Below are 20,945 nucleotides of genomic sequence, written 5' to 3'. Positions count from 1 at the left end.
ATCACAGTGCTGGAAAAATGTATCCTATTGAAAGGATCCTTAATCAGAGCTCCAGATAAGCTGCGTATCTGCGTAAAATACGCATCAGATATGCAGAAATATGCAGTTAAATAAAATCCAAGCGTATCAAATACGCAACGAACATTACAGATACGCTACAAAAATAAAACGTGTGTGTATCATCAAAATATTGTGCACTAACGCTGCGTATTTGATTAGCAAATCACCAACTTATTTTGAAATTATAAAGGGGCATTCCGTCAACCTTGCCAAATTCCACGATGATAGTTATATCATGATCATTTGCCATCACACTTTCTTGTGGAAGTATCGTGGTATTTTTGAGTCCTATAGAGCTCTCAAACCCACTCGACACCAGTTTGCAGGGACAAGATGAATAGTTTTTTTAAATATTTAACTTAAATACGCACATGTATATAAAATAGTGGGTAACAGAAATTTGAATACCCAGATAGAATTACTGATACCCAATGATTTTAAAATGCATGGGTAAAATACCCACAACACCAAAAGCTTATCTGGAGCTCTGCTTAATGGTTTGATTTGCTAAGTGGCCTTAGAAGATATGTGTCTATTTAGGTTCCTAAACTACCCAAATCCACTTGTCATACTTTCATAATCATATCATACTTGACCCTTCTCTTGGCGTTAGAATCGTACCTGTTTTTGTAGGTTTCTTTAACTCATGTACTTTTGGCACTCGGTGGGTACCTAGGTCCCCCAGCCAATGTTGGAAGAACCCTCAAAATTTTAGTCTTGCTGGGTGACTTTGTTGATTGTGTGTCATTGCCCTTTCAACAAATATAATGTTGCTCATATAAATCACTGGTTTGTCAGGCCTAGACCCAATTATTTAAAAGGGGATGTGATATTGCTTAAATATAGTAGATTGATTGTGTGGTGTAAATACAATTCAACTACCACTTTCTGCAACTGCTCAAAATACTGACACTAATCCCATCTATCAGTGTCGGTAAAGAACAGAAGAGGTCTGATGTCTTGGCGGGTTCAGGGCCACATGGAAAGCTTCATATGATTGGCGTTTGTGTTATCTGGTGATCTGTCCACTGTTAGGGGAGAACAAGTTTGTGCTAGACCAGGTAAGCACTATCCTCCCAAATCCCAAGTAAAGCTGATAGGGGCAAGTGAAATACTGCTCCAAGCTGCTTTAAACCCAACTCGCTCACTAGTTGTTGTGGCCAGTTATGTTTGCACTTCTACAATCCCAAGATCGCGCTGAGTAAGTCAAGGTCATAGCCAGGTCACCATGAGAAGGCAATGATTGGTCCAAAGATGAACCTTGACTCAGTATCTCCAGCCCAATAAATGTTATCAGCTTGAATCATTTCATGTACCTACTTCAAGAAGATAAAAACAACTATATGGACTTAACAACCATCTTGAATACCTTACTGTTATTGAGAATAGGTCTTTGCCATCAAGGCAAGTACTATGATTTGAATAATGAGGAATGTTCTGATAGATTTGACATCTACAACACTTTACCCCCATCAAAGCAAGTACTATGATTTGAATAATGAGGAATGTTCTGATAGATTTGACATCTACAACACTTTACCCCCATCAAAGCAAGTACTATGATTTGAATAATGAGGAATGTTCTGATAGATTTGACATCTACAACACTTTACCCCCATCAAAGCAAGTACTATGATTTGAATAATGAGGAATGTTCTGATAGATTTGACATCTACAACACTTTACCCCCATCAAAGCAAGTACTATGATTTGAATAATGAGGAATGTCCTGATAGATTTGACATCTACAACACTTTACCCCCATCAAAGCAAGTACTATGATTTGAATAATGAGGAATGTCCTGATAGATTTGACATCTACAACACTTTACCCCCATCAAAGCAAGTATTATGATTTGAATAATGAGGAATGTTCTGATAGATTTGACATCTACAACACTTTACCCCCATCAAAGCAAGTACTATGATTTGAATAATGAGGAATGTCCTGATAGATTTGACATCTACAACACTTTACCCCCATCAAAGCAAGTACTATGATTTGAATAATGAGGAATGTCCTGATAGATTTGACATCTACAACACTTTACCCCCATCAAAGCAAGTACTATGATTTAAATAATGAGGAATGTTCTGATAGATTTGACATCTACAACACTTTACCCCCATCAAAGCAAGTATTATGATTTGAATTATGAAGAATGTTCTGATAGATTTGATATCTACAACACTATACTGCTTACAATATTCGCTGGTAATCAAAGCTGAGCAATGTTGTTGTGAATTGATGCTTCTTTATTGGCCTGATAATTCTGAACCAGTTCTCAGTCCTTCAATTTTGCTACAAATTGGAACTGAACAAAAAAGACAGAATATGTAAACAGAGTACACATAGTTTTGTTCAAGTAAGACGAGCTACAATTCAGGTTTACACTAGTCCTCTGGACTAAAACATATTTCTAAACTTCTGTATACATATACAATCTTATATAACATCATTAGGTGCTTCAGTAACATATGATCCTGAGTAATATTATTCACCTTAATGGATTTGTGGACCCTTGGAGAGTTATTTCTTCGTGTCACTAAATGAAAATTTCTAAAATTACTTTAAGGAAGGATGAGCATGTACTACCTCCATCTGGAAGGATTGACTATGGACCCAGTATATTTGAAGCACAAATGAAATATTCATGTGTCATTCAGAACAGGTGTATCTTTGTACTTGTGTGAAAATTGTGAGTGAAAGCAAAACCATGTCGTCTATGTGACTTTTGGCTCAATGCAGTTGGTCAGCTTATTACAGCAAATATGGTACTGGGTCCATATTGTCAATACTTCCTTGATTGAAAGAAAACTATCCATGTAATCATCTTTGATCTGAACTGAACAAAATAAGACAGAAAATGTAAACAAATGGTCTTCAAGTAAGACAAGCTACAAACACAGACTATTGAAATAAGGTTTATACTAGTCCTCTGACAAAAACATATTGCTAAGCCAGTGTATACATGTACAATCTCATGACAAGCATAACATATCATTACGTATTTGAGCAATATTATGATCACGGCTATCTGTCATGACCAATATTCTCTGCCAAAGGCAAATTCTTGGTGCAGGTCCCAGTATGTACATCCATTAGTAGGTTCCATGGTTCCAGAGATAAGGTAGACCGGACTGCATCTACCATAATGTATCTGTAGGGACATCCTTTAACTCATATTGTCAATATCCAACTGCAAGAAAAAAGAATGTGCATGTCAGATGTTCTTTTCTTGAACTTATTTGGCAAGTACTCGTTTTATGGATCCATGACCCAAAATGAGGTATAACATTGATTTTCCTTCTGACAAATCTTCACCAAAGTTTAGCAGGTCAAATCAGAGCAAGTTAGATTTTTATTTCTATTTTGGTCCCAAAAGAGTCTTAATACTTGAAGGATGTGTTAGGTTTTACTGCAAGTAGTCCTGTAGAATACTGTAAAGTTAGTTTTGTAATGTGGGTGGTCAACAAACCCTTATCTGCCTGGGAGAGTGTTGAGATTTACAACTCATTGTTCTAAATGCTGTTTGATTGTGACCAAACTGTGATCAATATTGGGGGACCATTCAAAGTGGCTTGGTCACCTGGTATGTAGGATAGTAGCCTGATAGTAACAGTGTTTGCTCGGCTTGGTTGATGCATGTCATCGATCCCAATTGCATGGATTGATGCTCATGATATTAATCACTGGATTTTCTGGTCCAGACTAAATTATTTACAGACCACCGTCTTTATCTGGAATATTGCTGAGTGCAACGTTAAACAACAAACCAACCAACCAACCAAATCATCTTGCAGGAGACCCAGGTTAGACCCAATGTGTGAATTTCATTCCTTGGTGTTGTAACATTGCTTGAATACTGGTGCTGCGACACACTCACGTCAGGTAACTTAGAAACACCAGTATTCCTTCATGGGAAACTAAGTACAGGAGGTGTTACATATAGCTATGTTAACTTACTTTCAAAAGAAACTATTTGAGCTAATCAATTTTGAACACACAATGCCATTTAGAGAATGGTTAAATGTAACAGGTTATATTTGGGATAACACTTTCTGAGTAAAGTACAGATTCTCGTACCTGTTTGAACCCACACTGCCAGAGTGAGGCACCTAATCACCAGCACACAAAGTCAGCGATCTATCCCACTCAGCCACTGAGGTTTCCACAAAAATTAAAGTGACAACTGGTAGTCGAGATCACGTACTTTGTGTACCCCTCTGACAAGTGAAAATTGGTGCCCCAATCTGGCAGTGTAGGTTTGAATCACAGACGGGACTCAACCAAAAAACGTACGAGAATCTGAACTTTACTCAGAAAGTGTTATCCCAAATATAACATGTTACATTTAACCACTCTAAATGGCATTGTGTTCAAAATGGATGAGCTCAAATAGTTTCTTTTGAAAGTAACAGTTAACATAGCTATAAATTGGCTGCAGAATATTTATTGATTCCCTTTTATGAGATCACTCAGCTGATATGAATACCATGCATTATGACAAAATTATGAAATTTGAAACTCTCCACATAATGGAGATGTTTGCCTGTATATTATCAAGTCTAGACAATCCAGTGATAGAATGATGCCGTGAGCAACGATCCCTGCCTGATCCATATAGTCGCCCCTAACGACCAGCATAGGTTGCTGGGGACCTATTCCAAAAGATGTATGAAAAGTAATTCCTTCACAACTATTGGTGGTTGCGGATGTCCTTACCTTGCAGTGATCATCAGCAGGCTTGAAGCCGAACACCTTGCCAAAGAAGTAGAATTCCCCATCCAAGGCTTTCTGAATGTTCTCAGCCTTCCTGAAGCCATGTTGCTCACCTGTGGAGTAGAAGTGAAGTCATGGAGATCCAGACTAAGAGACTAGATAGTGGATAGGGTGTCTGCCCAGAGAGCAGAATGTGGGTGGTACAATCCCATGGCCACATCACACATAAAAGATGTCTTAAAAACGGCACCCTGCCTGCCACTCGGCATTAAGGGGATAAAACAAGGACTGATAGGCTCGGAGTCTCTCATTTGTGCATGCATGTGAATGATATGTTGAGCATTGATCCACGCCATCAGGGTACAATCACTTTGAGCAGGGGTGAAAAAAAGCAAAGAAAAAGCAAATATCAATGAGGTTCAATTTGAACTCAACATTATACATTTTATAAACATCAGACTTACTAGGTCTGGGATAGCTTCAAATTTACTGGTACTACCCAGGTACCCGACTACCTAGTACTCGGCCCCACCTGGGCTACAGGTCTCAAGAGTTGGGTACAAAATATCTGAATGGGAATTCTTTTACTGCAGCAATTGCAAAAACTATGCAGATACACCTATAAAACCATCTCATCATGCAAACACTGAAGTTGATCGAAGCTTTATGTTTACTCATATAAACGTCAAGGGAATGCATGCATAGACCTAGAAGTGCAAACATTAGCAACTTGTAGTGTAACCATAGAGTTTTAATGTTATTGTCGTTAAACAGTATGTCGTGACTAACCATGGGGCCGGGTAGTCCTGTGGTTACCCATATCCTACTCTAGACCCACCTGACCTGAGTACAAGAGTTACTCATCCCAGCCCTAGGACTTGCATTAGCATGAGACTCACATTAGCATCAGCGTGGACTTCCTCACCTTCAAACATTACAAGAACTGTGGGAAGCTTCTTCTTCTTCACTGCTTCATACATCATGACGGCCTGATTAGGAAGCACAATCTGTGAACACACCAACATGGGTCTTCATCTTGAGTCAAGTCAAGCATTTATCAGGCAATGGGATGGTGTCTCGTCTGAAACTCAAACTGCTGCCAGTGCTTTAAGCCCAGTTGTCTGGGAATCAGTCCCCGAACAATAAAAAAGCACTGACCCCAGTTCATCATTGTACATACATGATATTGATAAACATACAAATTAGATATCGGTTCATCACAATTCTCAGTCAAAATATTTTGGAAAAGGGAACCTACACCATGATTACTTTATGATGAAGTAATGTCAGCATGACTGTTCATGTCAAAACGATCTCATGAGATAAGGGTGACACGAAGACACTGGCCGACTGTCTGACAGATAAATTTAAGACTACTTATGTATTCAGTATTCCTTGTAGATTCTCTTGTAATTGTTTGCATTATTTCGACTGAATCAAGACACGATATTCTCTTTCTTTTTGTGATTTTGCTCATACTATCGTCGGCAATTCATTATTAAAGGAAGTAACTACGCTTTCATTGGCCAATCTAGTCTTGATTTTAGTGTATTGGGATTGATATTAAGACGCATAAACATAAGTATTTCTTAGGGGTTCGAAGACACTGCACAAGGATACACTTAAATTCTATATCGTCTGAATGCGGGCTGGTAACTTTGAAGATGGGCAGGCAACATTTCTGGGTCACCTGCCCGACTGTCTTGTTGGGTTATTATTTCAAACAGTGGATGCAGAGCCTCTGACAGATCCCAGCTCACCTTATCCTCGTCTCCCTGGAAGAAGGCACAGGGACAGCTTAGATTCTGCACATAGTTTATTGGAGACCGTTCCTTGAGGAGCTTGATGCCCGACTCCGTCAATGGCGCCAGTAATGTGTCAGTGTAGCGACTCTCAAACTTGTGTGTCTCCTCTGCCAGCGCCAGGCAATCGGCCACACCGTAGTGACTTGCACCTGATTTAATAACAGGCATATACTCATGGAAACAAACAAGGGAATAACAAAATTGGCCGAATACCGTTTACAGTTATGCCAACCAATCAATATCTGTTTTATCAAACATCATTATGTACACTTCACTTATCAATTACTATAGTTTTGCAAAGCTTTAATTGTTCAAATGAATGTTACGCAAAATGTACAATGTTTTCAGAGTAATATATTCTTCTATCCATGATATAACGGTGTAATGATATCACAAGGGGCACCAAAAATGGGCTTCCTGGATTGTACCCATGCCATGAACCCAACCCGGATCTCCTGTATAAGTGAGTGAGTTGGGTTTAACACCGCTTTTAACAGTATTTCAGTTATATCACAGCGTGTCAGCTTCATGTGGGAGGAAAGCCCGGAGTGGTGCAGGTCTCAGAAGTTTACCACTTCAGTGAAACCCACGAGCACAGGTATGGTGCTGACAAACCTAGAAACATAATCGGGGCGAACCGGGATTCGAACCCACAATCATAGGTTTCTGGCGTGCCCAAGGGACACAACTCTGCACAGCGAATCACGGCGCCTTAGACGACTGGGCCACCTATGCCCCCTCTCCTGTATGAAGAGGAAATGCTTTAAGCACAAAGCTGCTCCTGCATCAAGAGACATTCAACTCTCGTGTGGAGGACACTGAACATGTTGTACCTGCATGGAAAACTTCTTTCCTGAAAGTGAGACAAGCAAGTGTTGTGTAGCCCCCAGCCGACCCGCCATCAATACAGAGGCGCTTTCCGTCCACACGCTTCTTCTCGGCCAGATAGAGGGCGCCACTGCAGCAGTCTTCCACATCACAGATGCCCCAACTGCAGAATGCACGTATCACTCATTATAAAAACAGAGTATCCTCGGTCTTTGAGACTTTACACATTCGCTGAACATTCGGGGCAGTCAACGGTAACCCTAGTCTTTGTCTCAGGTGAGGTGAAATGAGGCTTAATGTCGAGTCCAAGATTATTGCACTTATATTGACCTTTTTCACACGTTGCTACTTCTGGTTTGAAAGCGAGGCTTGGAGAGCAGAAGGTGAAGGCGGATAGCACATGAAACACATGGAGATGTCAACAAGGCACGCAATCGGGACAAACTGTGTCAATTTAACCATCCCGGCACATTTATTGTAAGTATTGAACATTATTCTTATTCTTATCATTGACAAACTATTCTACTGTTATCTGGTCTCCTTAAAGTTGAGTCTGGCCGTTCTGTTGTGATTTCAATTTAAAATATCCATGACCACCTGGTAACTCCCAGTGCAGTTTATGGTAGCTGAACAGACTTAATACAAATGCTACTGAGATCTTGTAAAGAATAATTCATTGTTTACACACCATTAAGCCAAACTATTTATTGTGAGTTTAAATAACTTTGTGGGTTGTATTTGAAGTCGAAATATTGACCTTTTGACCATATCTAGATATATGTCAGAAACTAACTAAATTTATATGTTGATATAATGTATCAAATTGTAACCTACTGAGAATTTACAATCGTAACAAATCAGAATTTTGCATCAGTTGCGTATTTGATGTAAATTGTAATGGACTCAAATGCATTCCAATAAAATATTAGACCTCTAGATCTACTTGTGCTGTTGTGATTGTGAACAGTTGTTATTTTGATTGTCAATGTTGACAGATTAGATAGCATGAGGTGTAGTATTTCAACTGAATTATTACATAAAGGGTGTGTAAATATTTGAAGTAAAGTACAGTTTGATCTGCAATTTTGTAAACAATATTTCTACCAAAATGATATTTACTTTACTGTACCAAATTAATCATGTCATGAAATGAACAAAAACCCAACTAATTAATGGCCAGCAAATGTTCAATCTACATGTGATCTTTATATAATTTACAGAAACAGATAACTCTTTAACAGTTTGTATTCAAATATTTCAAATGCATAAATTGATATTGACATTACTATAAACTTAAAGTATAAACAGAATTATTTTTAATTCCCATGCGTATTGCAATCATAACTCATTTATTCCCTTTGTTTAATTGTGAAACCCATCTGGTTTTATGTCCACAAACATGTTTTGAAACTTTTAAAACAAAATGATTTCTTTTGTGCAAGCAATTGCAATGTATTATTGATTATTAATCATATCAATTTATATGTAAGAATATAGTTGTGCTTACTGTGTCATTTTGCAATAATTATATTGTTATGATGTAATAGTTTACTATTGTTAACAATCTTTAGAACTATAGTTTATTTCAATCAAGTCAAGTGGTGTTATAATTTTGATAATTTTGATAATTCAATCAAAACGAGAAATATAAAAAAATATAAATACAAAGAAGAAATTTGTTTTCCTTGTCAAATAACAATGATAGCATGGATTTATCTCATCTTGTGATCTGACAAAGTTAATATTCAAGACAAGATATCAACTTTAGTAAACCACAAGAAGAGATAAACATTTCACTTGACAAAATAAATTCAAGTCTTATATTTTCTTTGTGATCTTCATGACCTTACTCAGAAAACCATAGTGTCAATGAGGCAGACTGCCTGTAGGTGTGACAAAACTTGATATTTCACCTGATTTTAATAAAAATCTTATTTATTTCACTCTAGCGTAAGTATGTTTTCAGCATGGTCAGACTAAACAAAGTATTTCATGATTAAATACATACCGGTAAAACAAATATCAAAACATGTTTCATTAAAACAAGAATGAATTTCTGTGTGACATTGATATAAAGAGCTGTAGTACACTGTCATTACAGACTGACTGTAGGTGTGACAAAACATGATATTTCAACTGATTTTAATAAAAATCTTATTTATTTCACTCTAGCGAAAGTATGTTTTCAGCATGGTCAGCCTAAACAAAGTATTTCATGATTAAATACATACCGGTAATAAAAATATCAAAACGTGAGTGAATTTCTGTGTGACATTGATATAAAGAGCTGTAGTACACTGTCATTAAATTGATGCATCTGTTGAGTTTACTGTTTACACAGAATTTACCGTTTGAGTTTTAGACAAATCAGATGAATTGATGCCTTCAAGATTGTTCTAGAGTAGCATGTAATGTTTCACACTGTGATTAATATTCCTTAAATTTCTCTATTTCAGAAGAATGTTGTTTTCTAAATAAGCAATATTTTGAGAGAAGGTGAATATGCATTGTTTATAAAAAAAACTTTATTGAAGTAGAAATATTATTACAATATTATTGAATTATTCATTTCAGGCCAGCGAGTCAACACAATGAAGTACTAGTATCCGGTGATGGATGTCTGGAGGAGCTTTCTGCTGACAGTAACACAATGGTTACAATGTGCGTCCTGTCAAAGGACGAGGAAGTGGAAAGCCATATTCATTCAATCAACAAATGTGCTTCCTGTCACATTTCACTTAAATAGGACGAGGAAGAGAAAAGCCTTATTCACTCACAAAACAACATGGCTAATACTTATCAGACACTAAAAAAGCAGACTGTACCATTTGTTTACAAGCAAGAAAATTATTTTCTCCTGGAATTTAATTAGGTGCTTTTGACTGACAAAGACACCCGGTCCATGTTAAGTTTTGAAAACTTATATTGTGAGAAATAAAGACATGAAAATTTTGGTTTGTTATTCTTATTGTACAGATACATATATTTTATCTTGGCTTGATTACCAATTGAAGTTGATTCCTTTTTATCTTTTGTTATTTTATCTGTACTCATATCTGATCAAGACATTTTCAAACTATTCAGGATAAATGTATTAGTAGCTTCCTTTTGATATACAAGTACCTATCATCATACAGGATTAGGTCAGGGTGTTCAAGAGTGAGTGAGTGAGCATGGTTTTACGCCGCTTTTAGCAATATTCCAGCAATATCACGGCGGGGGACACCAGAAATGGGCTTCACACATTGTACCCATGTCGGGAATCGAACCAGGGTCTTCTGCGTGACGAGCAAACGCTTTAACCATTAGGCTACCCGACCGCCCCTGTTCAAGAAGTTGGTGGTTGTATCAATTCTTAAATTTCATGCATTATTTATATTGATCAATATTTAGTTTCCTTTTAACTTATTTTAAACAGTTCACACATTATTACTTTTGTCGTGCACGGTGCAATCTCAATCAGCAATAATCAGTTAAGTAAGTGATGTTTGAAGAACAAGTAAAGTATCATCTGTCATTGTACACACTGAACAGAGTTATCGCCCCTTCTGAATATTTATTTTGACACATGAATTATTTTGTGAACTAATTTCATTTACATCGTAATATGTTAAGATGAAAATCATAGCAGAAAAAGTGTCTTTTGTCAACTGGACTCATGGCAAAATGATAGTGCGTTGTGCAGCAAACACCACTATGAAACGCGAAATAAACATGATCTCGATCTCGAGTTCGCCAAGCCACGCATTGACTGAGCAAATTTGCAAAAGTACACTGATGTCTTTCATGTTATGCGGTTCATTTACGATACAAAACTTCTGTCATTGAATGTACTGTCACATTGTACCTATATGCCGACGAGGTTATGATAAAACAAATTTCTGAAATACGTACCACGAAATGCACCTTTCGATTCACTTCCGGGATCCTGACAGCAAAATGCTAATTCCAGTGTATTACAGGCATATTTTAGTTGGACCTCATGATTAAATGTGAAATATCTTCTGTATTAGATACAGAGGATACCATTTTTTGTTTGTTTGAAATGTCCATCAGTGAAATGTCCAACATGCTGTCTATTCCCTATGAGCTGATGCGACTCACACTGCATGGAGCTATGCTCTCCAAGCCTCGTTTTCGATCCAAGATGGCGAAAGTGTGAAAAAGGTCAATGGCGACGTGCATGCTCATGTGTGTGTGCATGGCTGCTTGTACTAGTCCGGACTGATGCCGATTTATAGTGCTAGCCCACGGACATACCATGCCACAGTTTAACATGAATACCCCACTCAGAACCTATATACTCTGAGGCAACCTGTCCTTGTTTTAGCCCCTTAATGCCGATAGCCAGACAGCGTAACAACTAGTGCCACCTTTTAACGTCTTTAGGTATGACACAGCCGGGGATCAAACCCATGACCTTCCGCTCTCCAGGCAGACACACTACCACTAGACCTCTGAGGCTGTCTCTTTGACTCTTTGTTTCAGAAGTTCCTAATGAATACATACAGTACAATGGTATCACAATAGTGTTTTAAGCTGGGGGGATTCCATGTTGGAATCAGTCCCCAGCATCTCATGCTTGTCACCAGAGCTGACTAATATAAGGGCTGGGTGGTCACTATGTCTGATGCTGTGTCATCATACACTGACGGTGCTGATCGCTGCTAACAATATGAACCACTCATGTGTCTCACTGACTTATCTACAGTCCATGGGATACAGCTGGAATATTGCCGACCTCGCTACCAATAAAGTCTAACCCACTGCAATAAAGCCCTGTCACCTCAACACAGAAATCACATTTTATCCTTGCAAGCAGCATCTGCTATCAAGGCAAGCTTCAGCAGTGTACTAGGGATGGATTGAAAAGTGCATTCCTATGAATGTATTAAAAAATGTGTGATATTTGTATTCCACCCAGTGAGGAGGATTTACACATTCAGGGAAAGGACAAGCAGATCCATTTCTGCATCTTAAAGTCACGTGTGTATGATTACAAGAATGTTCAAAGGGTGAGTGAGTGAGTGAGTTGGGTTTAACACCGCTTTTAACAGTATTCCAGTTATATTGCGGCTTAATGTGGGAGGAAAGTCCGAAGTGATGCAGGTCTCAGGCGTTTACTACTTCGGTGAAACCCACGAGCACGGGTATGGTGCTGACAAACCTAGAAACAAAATCGGGGCGAACCGGTGTTCGAACCCACAATCATAGAGTTCTGGCATGCCCAAGGGACGCAACTCGCCACAGCGAATCGCAGCTTTAGATGACTGGGCCACCCGTGCCCCCAAAGTTCAAAGGGAGACATCTCCTACATCATTATTAAAAACAATTTCTTAACTAAAAAAATCCCATGCTATTTCAATCCCCTACAAAAGCTGTAATGCTATTTGTGTTTGGATTAATAAGTCTGCGGTAAGATGTCAATCAACTCACTTTCCACGGAGTCGATGCCTGTACTTCTTGCCATAGCCTGTACTGCCGCGGTAGTCGACTGTCAGCACTGCAAACCCCCGACTGGTGAAGTACTGTATTTGAATATTGAGGGTGCTCGAGTACTTGGCTGTGGGTCCACCATGGGCCTTTACCAGTAATGGAGGCAGGGTACCCTCTGGGGCTACAAATTCTTTGGATTTCGGGGGGTAAAAGTAACCATGGGAGACTTCACCATTAGCAGTGGGCCATGTGATTGTCTCAGGAACGCTGAAATATCCGTTGTCGATAGATAGTTTGCGGGATTCATGGAGAACATCAACCTTTGAAAAGAAACCAACATAGTCTTTTAGCCAAACAAACTATATGTTGTATCATCCTCAATCGGAGAATTTTTAGGGAGGTTATCACAATTTTAAAGGTACGGTGAGGTGAAATGTAGTTTAATGTGTCCAAGATTATTTCACTCCTACAGCAACATCTATGTACATGTGTGTGTGGAGGCTGCACTTGTCAAAACTTAAGCTGGACTCAAAGTGATAGACACAGATTAACATGGATAAACCACTCAGATACATACATTATACAAGCAGGCCAGTCTTTGTTTTATCCCCTTAAATGCCGAGCGCTAGACAGGGTAATATTCAGTACCAACTTTGAATGTATTTTGGTATCAATGAAAACCCCCTCTTCCACCAAGTTTCCAAAATATTGAAAACTGAACACATCTAAAGCTGTAAATGGCCCAAATACAGGATAATCATGTGAACTTTTCTGTAGGGAAAAGACAAATCGGAGTATATTTACTTCTATCTTGATCAAAAATACATCAAGGCTACTAATATGGGCCCCGTTACACAATGCTATCTTAGTGCTAAGGTGATCATAAGTTCCATACTATAACATAGGCTTACAACAGTCGTAGCGCTAAGATCGCTTTGTGCAACGGGGCCATGATTAATGAAAAAGAAATGACTGCGATATACTTCCCCTGACCTAGTAATGTAGATATTTATGGATAACTTCTTCATTTACTGTAAAGGCGACATTATGGTATAGATCCTTATACTGTTGTCAAGCAAGACTGAACATCAATGACAACGGTATAAGGATCTATACCGAAACGTCACCTTCACAGTTATTAAAGAAGTTGTTATCCATAAATTGTGTCTACTTTGTCATCCGTCAACTTCTAAGTAATGTCTATCAAACAATTCCTCTGACCTGTTTGCTGCCCACGTTCACTCGGACAACGCAGGGGAAGCGGGTTGGGCTGGAGGCGATGCAGTACAGGTCCCCGCTGATGGTCAGACCCACGTACTTGTGGGACTCAAACTCGGTAGTTATCTTCTCATACACCTTGGTCTTCAGGTCCACGATGCCCAGCTCCTGCCCACACACAACACAACATAGAGAACAGCTGAAGTCCCCACCCACCCACAACACGACATAGAGAACAGCTGAAGGCCCTACCCACACACAACACGACATAGAGAACAGCTGAAGGCCCTACCAACACACATCACTACATAGAGAACAGCTGAAGGCCCTACCCACACACAACACGACATAGAGAACAGCTGAAGGCCCCACCCACCCACCACACGACATAGAGAACAGCTGAAGGCCCCACCCACCCACAACACGACATAGAGAACAGCTGAAGGCCCTACCCACCCACAACACGACATAGAGAACAGCTGAAGGCCCCACCCACCCACAACACGACATAGAGAACAGCTGAAGGCCCTACCCACCCACAACACGACATAGAGAACAGCTGAAGGCCCCACCCACCCACAACACGACATAGAGAACAGCTGAAGGCCCTACCCACCCACAACACTACATAGAGAACAGCTGAAGGCCCCACCCACCCACCACACGACATAGAGAACAGCTGAAGGCCCCACCCACCCACAACACGACATAGAGAACAGCTGAAGTCCCTACCCACCCACAACACGACATAGAGAACAGCTGAAGGCCCCACCCACCCACAACACGACATAGAGAACAGCTGAAGGCCCTACCCACCCACAACACGACATAGAGAACAGCTGAAGGCCCCACCCACCCACAACACGACATAGAGAACAGCTGAAGGCCCTACCCACCCACCACACGACATAGAGAACAGCTGAAGGCCCTACCCACACACAACACGACATAGAGAACAGCTGAAGGCCCTACCCACCCACAACACGACATAGAGAACAGCTGAAGGCCCTACCAACACACAACACGACATAGAGAACAGCTGAAGGCCCCACCCACCCACAACACGACATAGAGAACAGCTGAAGGCCCTACCCACCCACCACACGACATAGAGAACAGCTGAAGGCCCTACCCACCCACAACACGACATAGAGAACAGCTGAAGGCCCTACCCACCCACCACACGACATAGAGAACAGCTGAAGTCCCTACCCACCCACAACACGACATAGAGAACAGCTGAAGGCCCTACCCACCCACCACACGACATAGAGAACAGCTGAAGTCCCTACCAACACACATCACTACATAGAGAACAGCTGAAGGCCCTACCCACACACAACACGACATAGAGAACAGCTGAAGTCCCTACCCACACACCACACGACATAGAGAACAGCTGAAGGCCCTACCCACCCACAACACGACATAGAGAACAGCTGAAGTCCCTACCCACACACAACACGACATAGAGAACTGCTGAAGTCCCTACCCACACACCACACGACATAGAGAACCGCTGAAGTCCCTACCCACACTCATCACTACAAAGAGAACTGCCGAAGTCCCTACCCACACACATCACAACATAGAGAACAGCTGAAGGCCCTACCCACACACAACACGACATAGAGAACAGCTGAAGTCCCTACCCACACTCATCACTACAAAGAGAACTGCCGAAGTCCCTACCCACACACATCACAACATAGAGGACAGCTGAAGGCCCTACCCACACACAACACGACATAGAGAACCGCTGAAGTCCCTACCCACACTCATCACTACAAAGAGAACTGCCGAAGTCCCTACCCACACACATCACAACATAGAGGACAGCTGAAGGCCCTACCCACACACATCACGACATAGAGAACTGACGAAGTCCCTACCCACACTCATCACTACAAAGAGAACTGCCGAAGTCCCTACCCACACACATCACAACATAGAGGACAGCTGAAGGCCCTACCCACACACAACACGACATAGAGAACAGCTGAAGGCCCTACCAACACACAACACGACATAGAGAACAGCTGAAGTCCCTACCCACACACCACACGACATAGAGAACAGCTGAAGGCCCCACCCACAACACGACATAGAGAACAGCTGAAGTCCCTACCCACACTCATCACTACAAAGAGAACTGCCGAAGTCCCTACCCACACACATCACAACATAGAGGACAGCTGAAGGCCCTACCCACACACAACACGACATAGAGAACCGCTGAAGTCCCTACCCACACTCATCACTACAAAGAGAACTGCCGAAGTCCCTACCCACACACATCACAACATAGAGGACAGCTGAAGGCCCTACCCACACACATCACGACATAGAGAACTGACGAAGTCCCTACCCACACACAACACGACATAGAGAACAGCTGAAGGCCCTACCAACACACAACACGACATAGAGAACAGCTGAAGGCCCTACCCACACACATCACGACATAGAGAACTGACGAAGTCCCTACCCACACTCATCACTACAAAGAGAACTGCCGAAGTAACTACCCACACACATCACAACATAGAGAACAGCTGAAGGCCCTCATCCAAGGACATTCATTATTTAGGTCACATGAAGGGGAATTATATCCCAATAACATACTCCAGTCAATACCAGTGCTACATAAACTATATGTACTTCGAGATTTACACAGATGCCTGGGCTTTTTGTTGGAGTAGAAAGTGAAAAATGTTGTATGCGTGAACTATTCATCCTATACACTACTGGAACGCAATACTCATGACAGTATGCTTCGTCTCACCCATTATTTTTACAACTGTACCTTCATAAGTTCATATCCCAGTAAAAACTTACAAATCTCAACAATCCTTAAAAATAGATTAACAGAAAATAAGAACACATACAGTCAACAGTGAGTAAGGTTTTACACTGCTTTTAGCAATATTCCAGACACCAGAAATGGGCTTCATACATTGTTCCCATGTGGGGAATTGAACCCGGGTCTTCGGTGTGACAAGCGAATGCTGAACCACTAGGCTAACAACCTGCATACCAAGTGACCAAGCTACTTAGAAATCCCAGATCACCAGTTACACAGCATCTATTCATCACTCTTATGCTTGTCATAAGAGGCGACTAACGGGATCGTGTGGTCAGGCTCTCTGAAATGGTTGATGCATGTCATCGTATCCCAAATGCATGGATTAATGCTCATGCCAATCACTGGACTGTCTGGTCCAGATTTGATTATTTACAAGCCGCCATCGTATAGCTGAAATATTGCTGTGTGCTGCGTTAAACAACAACAAAAACAAACAACATCACTCGCTGATTCTTGGTTTGCTAAACACTAAAATATGGGGACAAAACTAGTCAAGTCACTGACACCATGGTACAAAGACATTCTCCAAACCACAGCACCATCCAGTGTTTCTCTAACTCTTACCTTTTGACCAATTCCTCATGTTGATAGAAAGTGTACAGTCTTGAAGTAAATTTTCATAAAAAAATTACATGTCACAACAATGCAGTCCCTATATACAGTGATAGGCAATGGAAACTCACCCCTCCGTATGTCGTGACAACCTTCCCACTTCCAGTGGGGTCACAGCAGTAGGTTCTGGAACGAGTACAGAACTGCCAGTGAGGCTCTCCCAACTCCACGTCCCGAGGCAGTACGTTCACCTGGTCACCTGACTCGGTCACATGGTACAGGTTCCACCAATCAGTCTGGTCACCGATGTACAACAACTCATTGTCTGGAGTCCAGCCTGGGGTGATGGCACTGAGGTCAGTTTCACCGGCAATCTGTGGAGAATAATGGTGAAACCTGCAATCTCTGGATCAACAACGGTGAAACCTGATATGTCTGGATCAACAATTTGTAAACCCTGCAATGTCCTGCTCCAACAATGATTAAACCTGCAATCTCTGGATCAACAATGGTGAAACTGCTATCTCTGGACCAACAATGGTGAACCCTGCAATCTCTGGATCAACAATGGTGAAACCTGCAATCTCTGGATCAACAATGGTGAACCCTGCAATCTCTGGATCAACAAAGGTGAACCCTGCAAGCTCTGGACCAACAATGGTGAAACCTGCAATCTCTGGATCAACAATGGTGAACCCTGCAATCTCTGGATCAACAAAGGTGAACCCTGCAAGCTCTGGACCAACAATGGTGAACCCTGCAATCTCTGGATCAACAATGGTGAACCCTGCTATCTCAACATTGCTTCATGAACAAAATCCCTAAAAGTGGTACCCTTGCCTAAATCAAAATTCTCATTTCAGGGTATGTATTTGTTCTTTGAATATCATTACTGGCATTTGTTTGGATGGTGAGACCATAGTGATGCTGGGATGTGTTCGGGCAAAATGTTTTTAAAAGCTGGAAACTTTGTTCTAGCATGTTTCCACACAAGGATCGAAAGAAGAAGAAATGCAAAGTGTGAGATGGGATAAGTTGAAAAATATACCAAATAGTAAGCTTTTTTAAACATTGCACAAAACATCAAATAAAGTTGTTCGTACAGCATGTTTAAGTACACACAGACCTTTTTCTTTGACCCGTCCACAATGGAGTCTCCATCATCAGAAAGGTCAGCTGTCCACACTTCAGTGCTGTCCCAGGGCTGGTACAAAACAAATATAATAGTTAAATATGTATAGCATTCCACACTACAGCAACATTCATAAGGGTTCATTCCAAATTGTCAGACGCCCCAATTGTCAGATGTGCCAATCATCCGACAGATCAGTGAAGTGCAACATGTATCACTGCCTCGACTTACCTACTTAATTCATGAGCATCTCCCAATAATGAGCGGAATAAGATGCTCCAAATCATTAAGTGATACAGACAACCAGATTGTGATTGTGTTTAGAAGTTGCATTTGATCTGTGCCCAGTTGCTTTTGTTCTATGAATTGGGTTTTACCAGTAATATTCAGGAACATATTTAACTCTATAACTGTTAAACTTTGGACATATTAATAAGACATGATACTCATGCTTGATAACATCAATGTTAGATTGTTTACAAAAATCACAGTATCTAACATCTCAGTATCAGGTGCACTTTTAACACCTCAAACTTCACAAAATAATTGACAACATGATGTTATATATGAATACAAGACATTCTTGGCCTTCAGACCATTACCTGTGTATGTTGAGATACAGACCATATGGGGTGTACTAACAGTGTATGTTGAGATACAGGCCATGTGGGGTGTAGTAACAGTATGTTCAGATGCAGGCCATGTGAGGGTGTAGTAACAGTGTATGTTGAGATACAGGCCATGTGGGGTGTAGTAACAGTGTATGTTCAGATACAGACCCTGTGGGGGTGTAGTAACAGTGTATGTTCAGATACAGACCATGTGAGGGTGTAGTAACAGTGTATGTTCAGATACATCCCCTGGGGGGTGTACTAACAGTGTATGTTCAGATACAGGCCATGTGGGGTGTAGTAACAGTGTATGTTCAGATACAGACCCTGTGGGGGTGTAGTAACAGTGTATGTTCAGATACAGACCATGTGGGGGTGTAGTAACAGTGTATGTTGAGATACAGACCATGTGGGGTGTAGTAACAGTGTATGTTCAGATACAGACCCTGTGGGGGTGTAGTAACAGTGTATGTTCAGATACAGACCATGTGAGGGTGTAGTAACAGTGTATGTTCAGATACAGACCCTGTGGGGGTGTAGTAACAGTATGTTCAGATGCAGGCCATGTGAGGGTGTAGTAACAGTGTATGTTGAGATACAGGCCATGTGGGGTGTAGTAACAGTGTATGTTCAGATACAGACCATGTGAGGGTGTAGTAACAGTGTATGTTCAGATACAGACCATGTGAGGGCGTAGTAACAGTGTATTTTCAGATACAGACCATGTGAGGGTGTAGTAACAGTGTATGTTGAGATACAGACCATGTGGGGTGTAGTAACAGTGTATGTTCAGATACAGACCATGTGAGGGTGTAGTAACAGTGTATGTTCAGATACAGACCATGTGGGGTGTAGTAACAGTGTATGTTCAGATATAGACCATGTGGGGTGTAGTAACAGTGTATGTTCAGATATAGACCATGTGGGGTGTAGTAACAGTGTATGTTCAGATACATCCCCTGGGGGGTGTAGTAACAGTGTATGTTCAGATACAGACCATGTGGGGGTGTAGTAACAGTGTATGTTCAGATACAGACCATGTGAGGGTGTAGTAACAGTGTATGTTCAGATACAGACCATGTGAGGGTGTAGTAACAGTGTATGTTCAGATACAGACCCTGTGGGGGTGTAGTAACAGTGTATGTTCAGATACAGACCATGTGAGGGTGTAGTAACAGTGTATGTTCAGATACAGACCCTGTGAGGGCGTAGTAACAGTGTATGTTCAGATACAGACCATGTGAGGGTGTAGTAACAGTGTATGTTCAGATACAGACCATGTGGGGTGTAGTAACAGTGTATGTTCAGATACAGACCATGTGGGGTGTAGTAACAGTGTATGTTCAGATACAGACCATGTGGGGTGTAGTAACAGTGTATGTTCAGATACAGACCATGTGAGGGTGTAGTAACAGTGTATGTTCAGATACAGACCCTGTGAGGGCGTAGTAACAGTGTATGTTCAGATACAGACCATGTGAGGGTGTAGTAACAGTGCATGTTCAGATACAGACCATGTGGGGTGTAGTAACAGTGTATGTTCAGATACAGACCATGTGAGGGTGTAGTAACAGTGTATGTTCAGATACATCCCCTGGGGGGTGTACTAACAGTGTATGTTCAGATACAGGCCATGTGGGGTGTAGTAACAGTGTATGTTCAGATACAGACCCTGTGGGGGTGTAGTAACAGTGTATGTTCAGATACAGACCAT

At 41.0% G+C, this 20,945-nt stretch overlaps 1 protein-coding gene across 1 annotated transcript in view; it reads right to left on the bottom strand.

The window, feature by feature from the left end:
* Window positions 1–2,402: 2,402 nt before the first annotated feature.
* LOC124146647 overlaps window positions 2,403–20,945 on the bottom strand; it is a 41,936-nt gene continuing 23,393 nt past the window's right edge. The window contains exons 7-15 of the mRNA XM_048403726.1: window positions 18,615–18,692; window positions 17,620–17,862; window positions 14,074–14,238; window positions 12,853–13,172; window positions 7,422–7,579; window positions 6,544–6,737; window positions 5,709–5,790; window positions 4,787–4,896; window positions 2,403–3,260 (exon numbers count right to left, since the gene is read on the bottom strand). Coding sequence (XP_048259683.1) covers window positions 3,237–3,260; window positions 4,787–4,896; window positions 5,709–5,790; window positions 6,544–6,737; window positions 7,422–7,579; window positions 12,853–13,172; window positions 14,074–14,238; window positions 17,620–17,862; window positions 18,615–18,692 — 1,374 coding nt within the window. The 3' untranslated portion in view covers window positions 2,403–3,236. The remainder of the gene's footprint in view (window positions 3,261–4,786; window positions 4,897–5,708; window positions 5,791–6,543; window positions 6,738–7,421; window positions 7,580–12,852; window positions 13,173–14,073; window positions 14,239–17,619; window positions 17,863–18,614; window positions 18,693–20,945) is intronic.

The sequence above is a fragment of the Haliotis rufescens genome, unplaced genomic scaffold (assembly GCF_023055435.1).
Source record: "Haliotis rufescens isolate VD_foot unplaced genomic scaffold, xgHalRufe1.0.p SCAF_3, whole genome shotgun sequence".
Classification (NCBI taxonomy): domain Eukaryota; kingdom Metazoa; phylum Mollusca; class Gastropoda; order Lepetellida; family Haliotidae; genus Haliotis; species Haliotis rufescens.
Note: the sequence above shows the minus strand (reverse complement) of the source record. Positions and strands in the feature narration are given on the sequence as shown.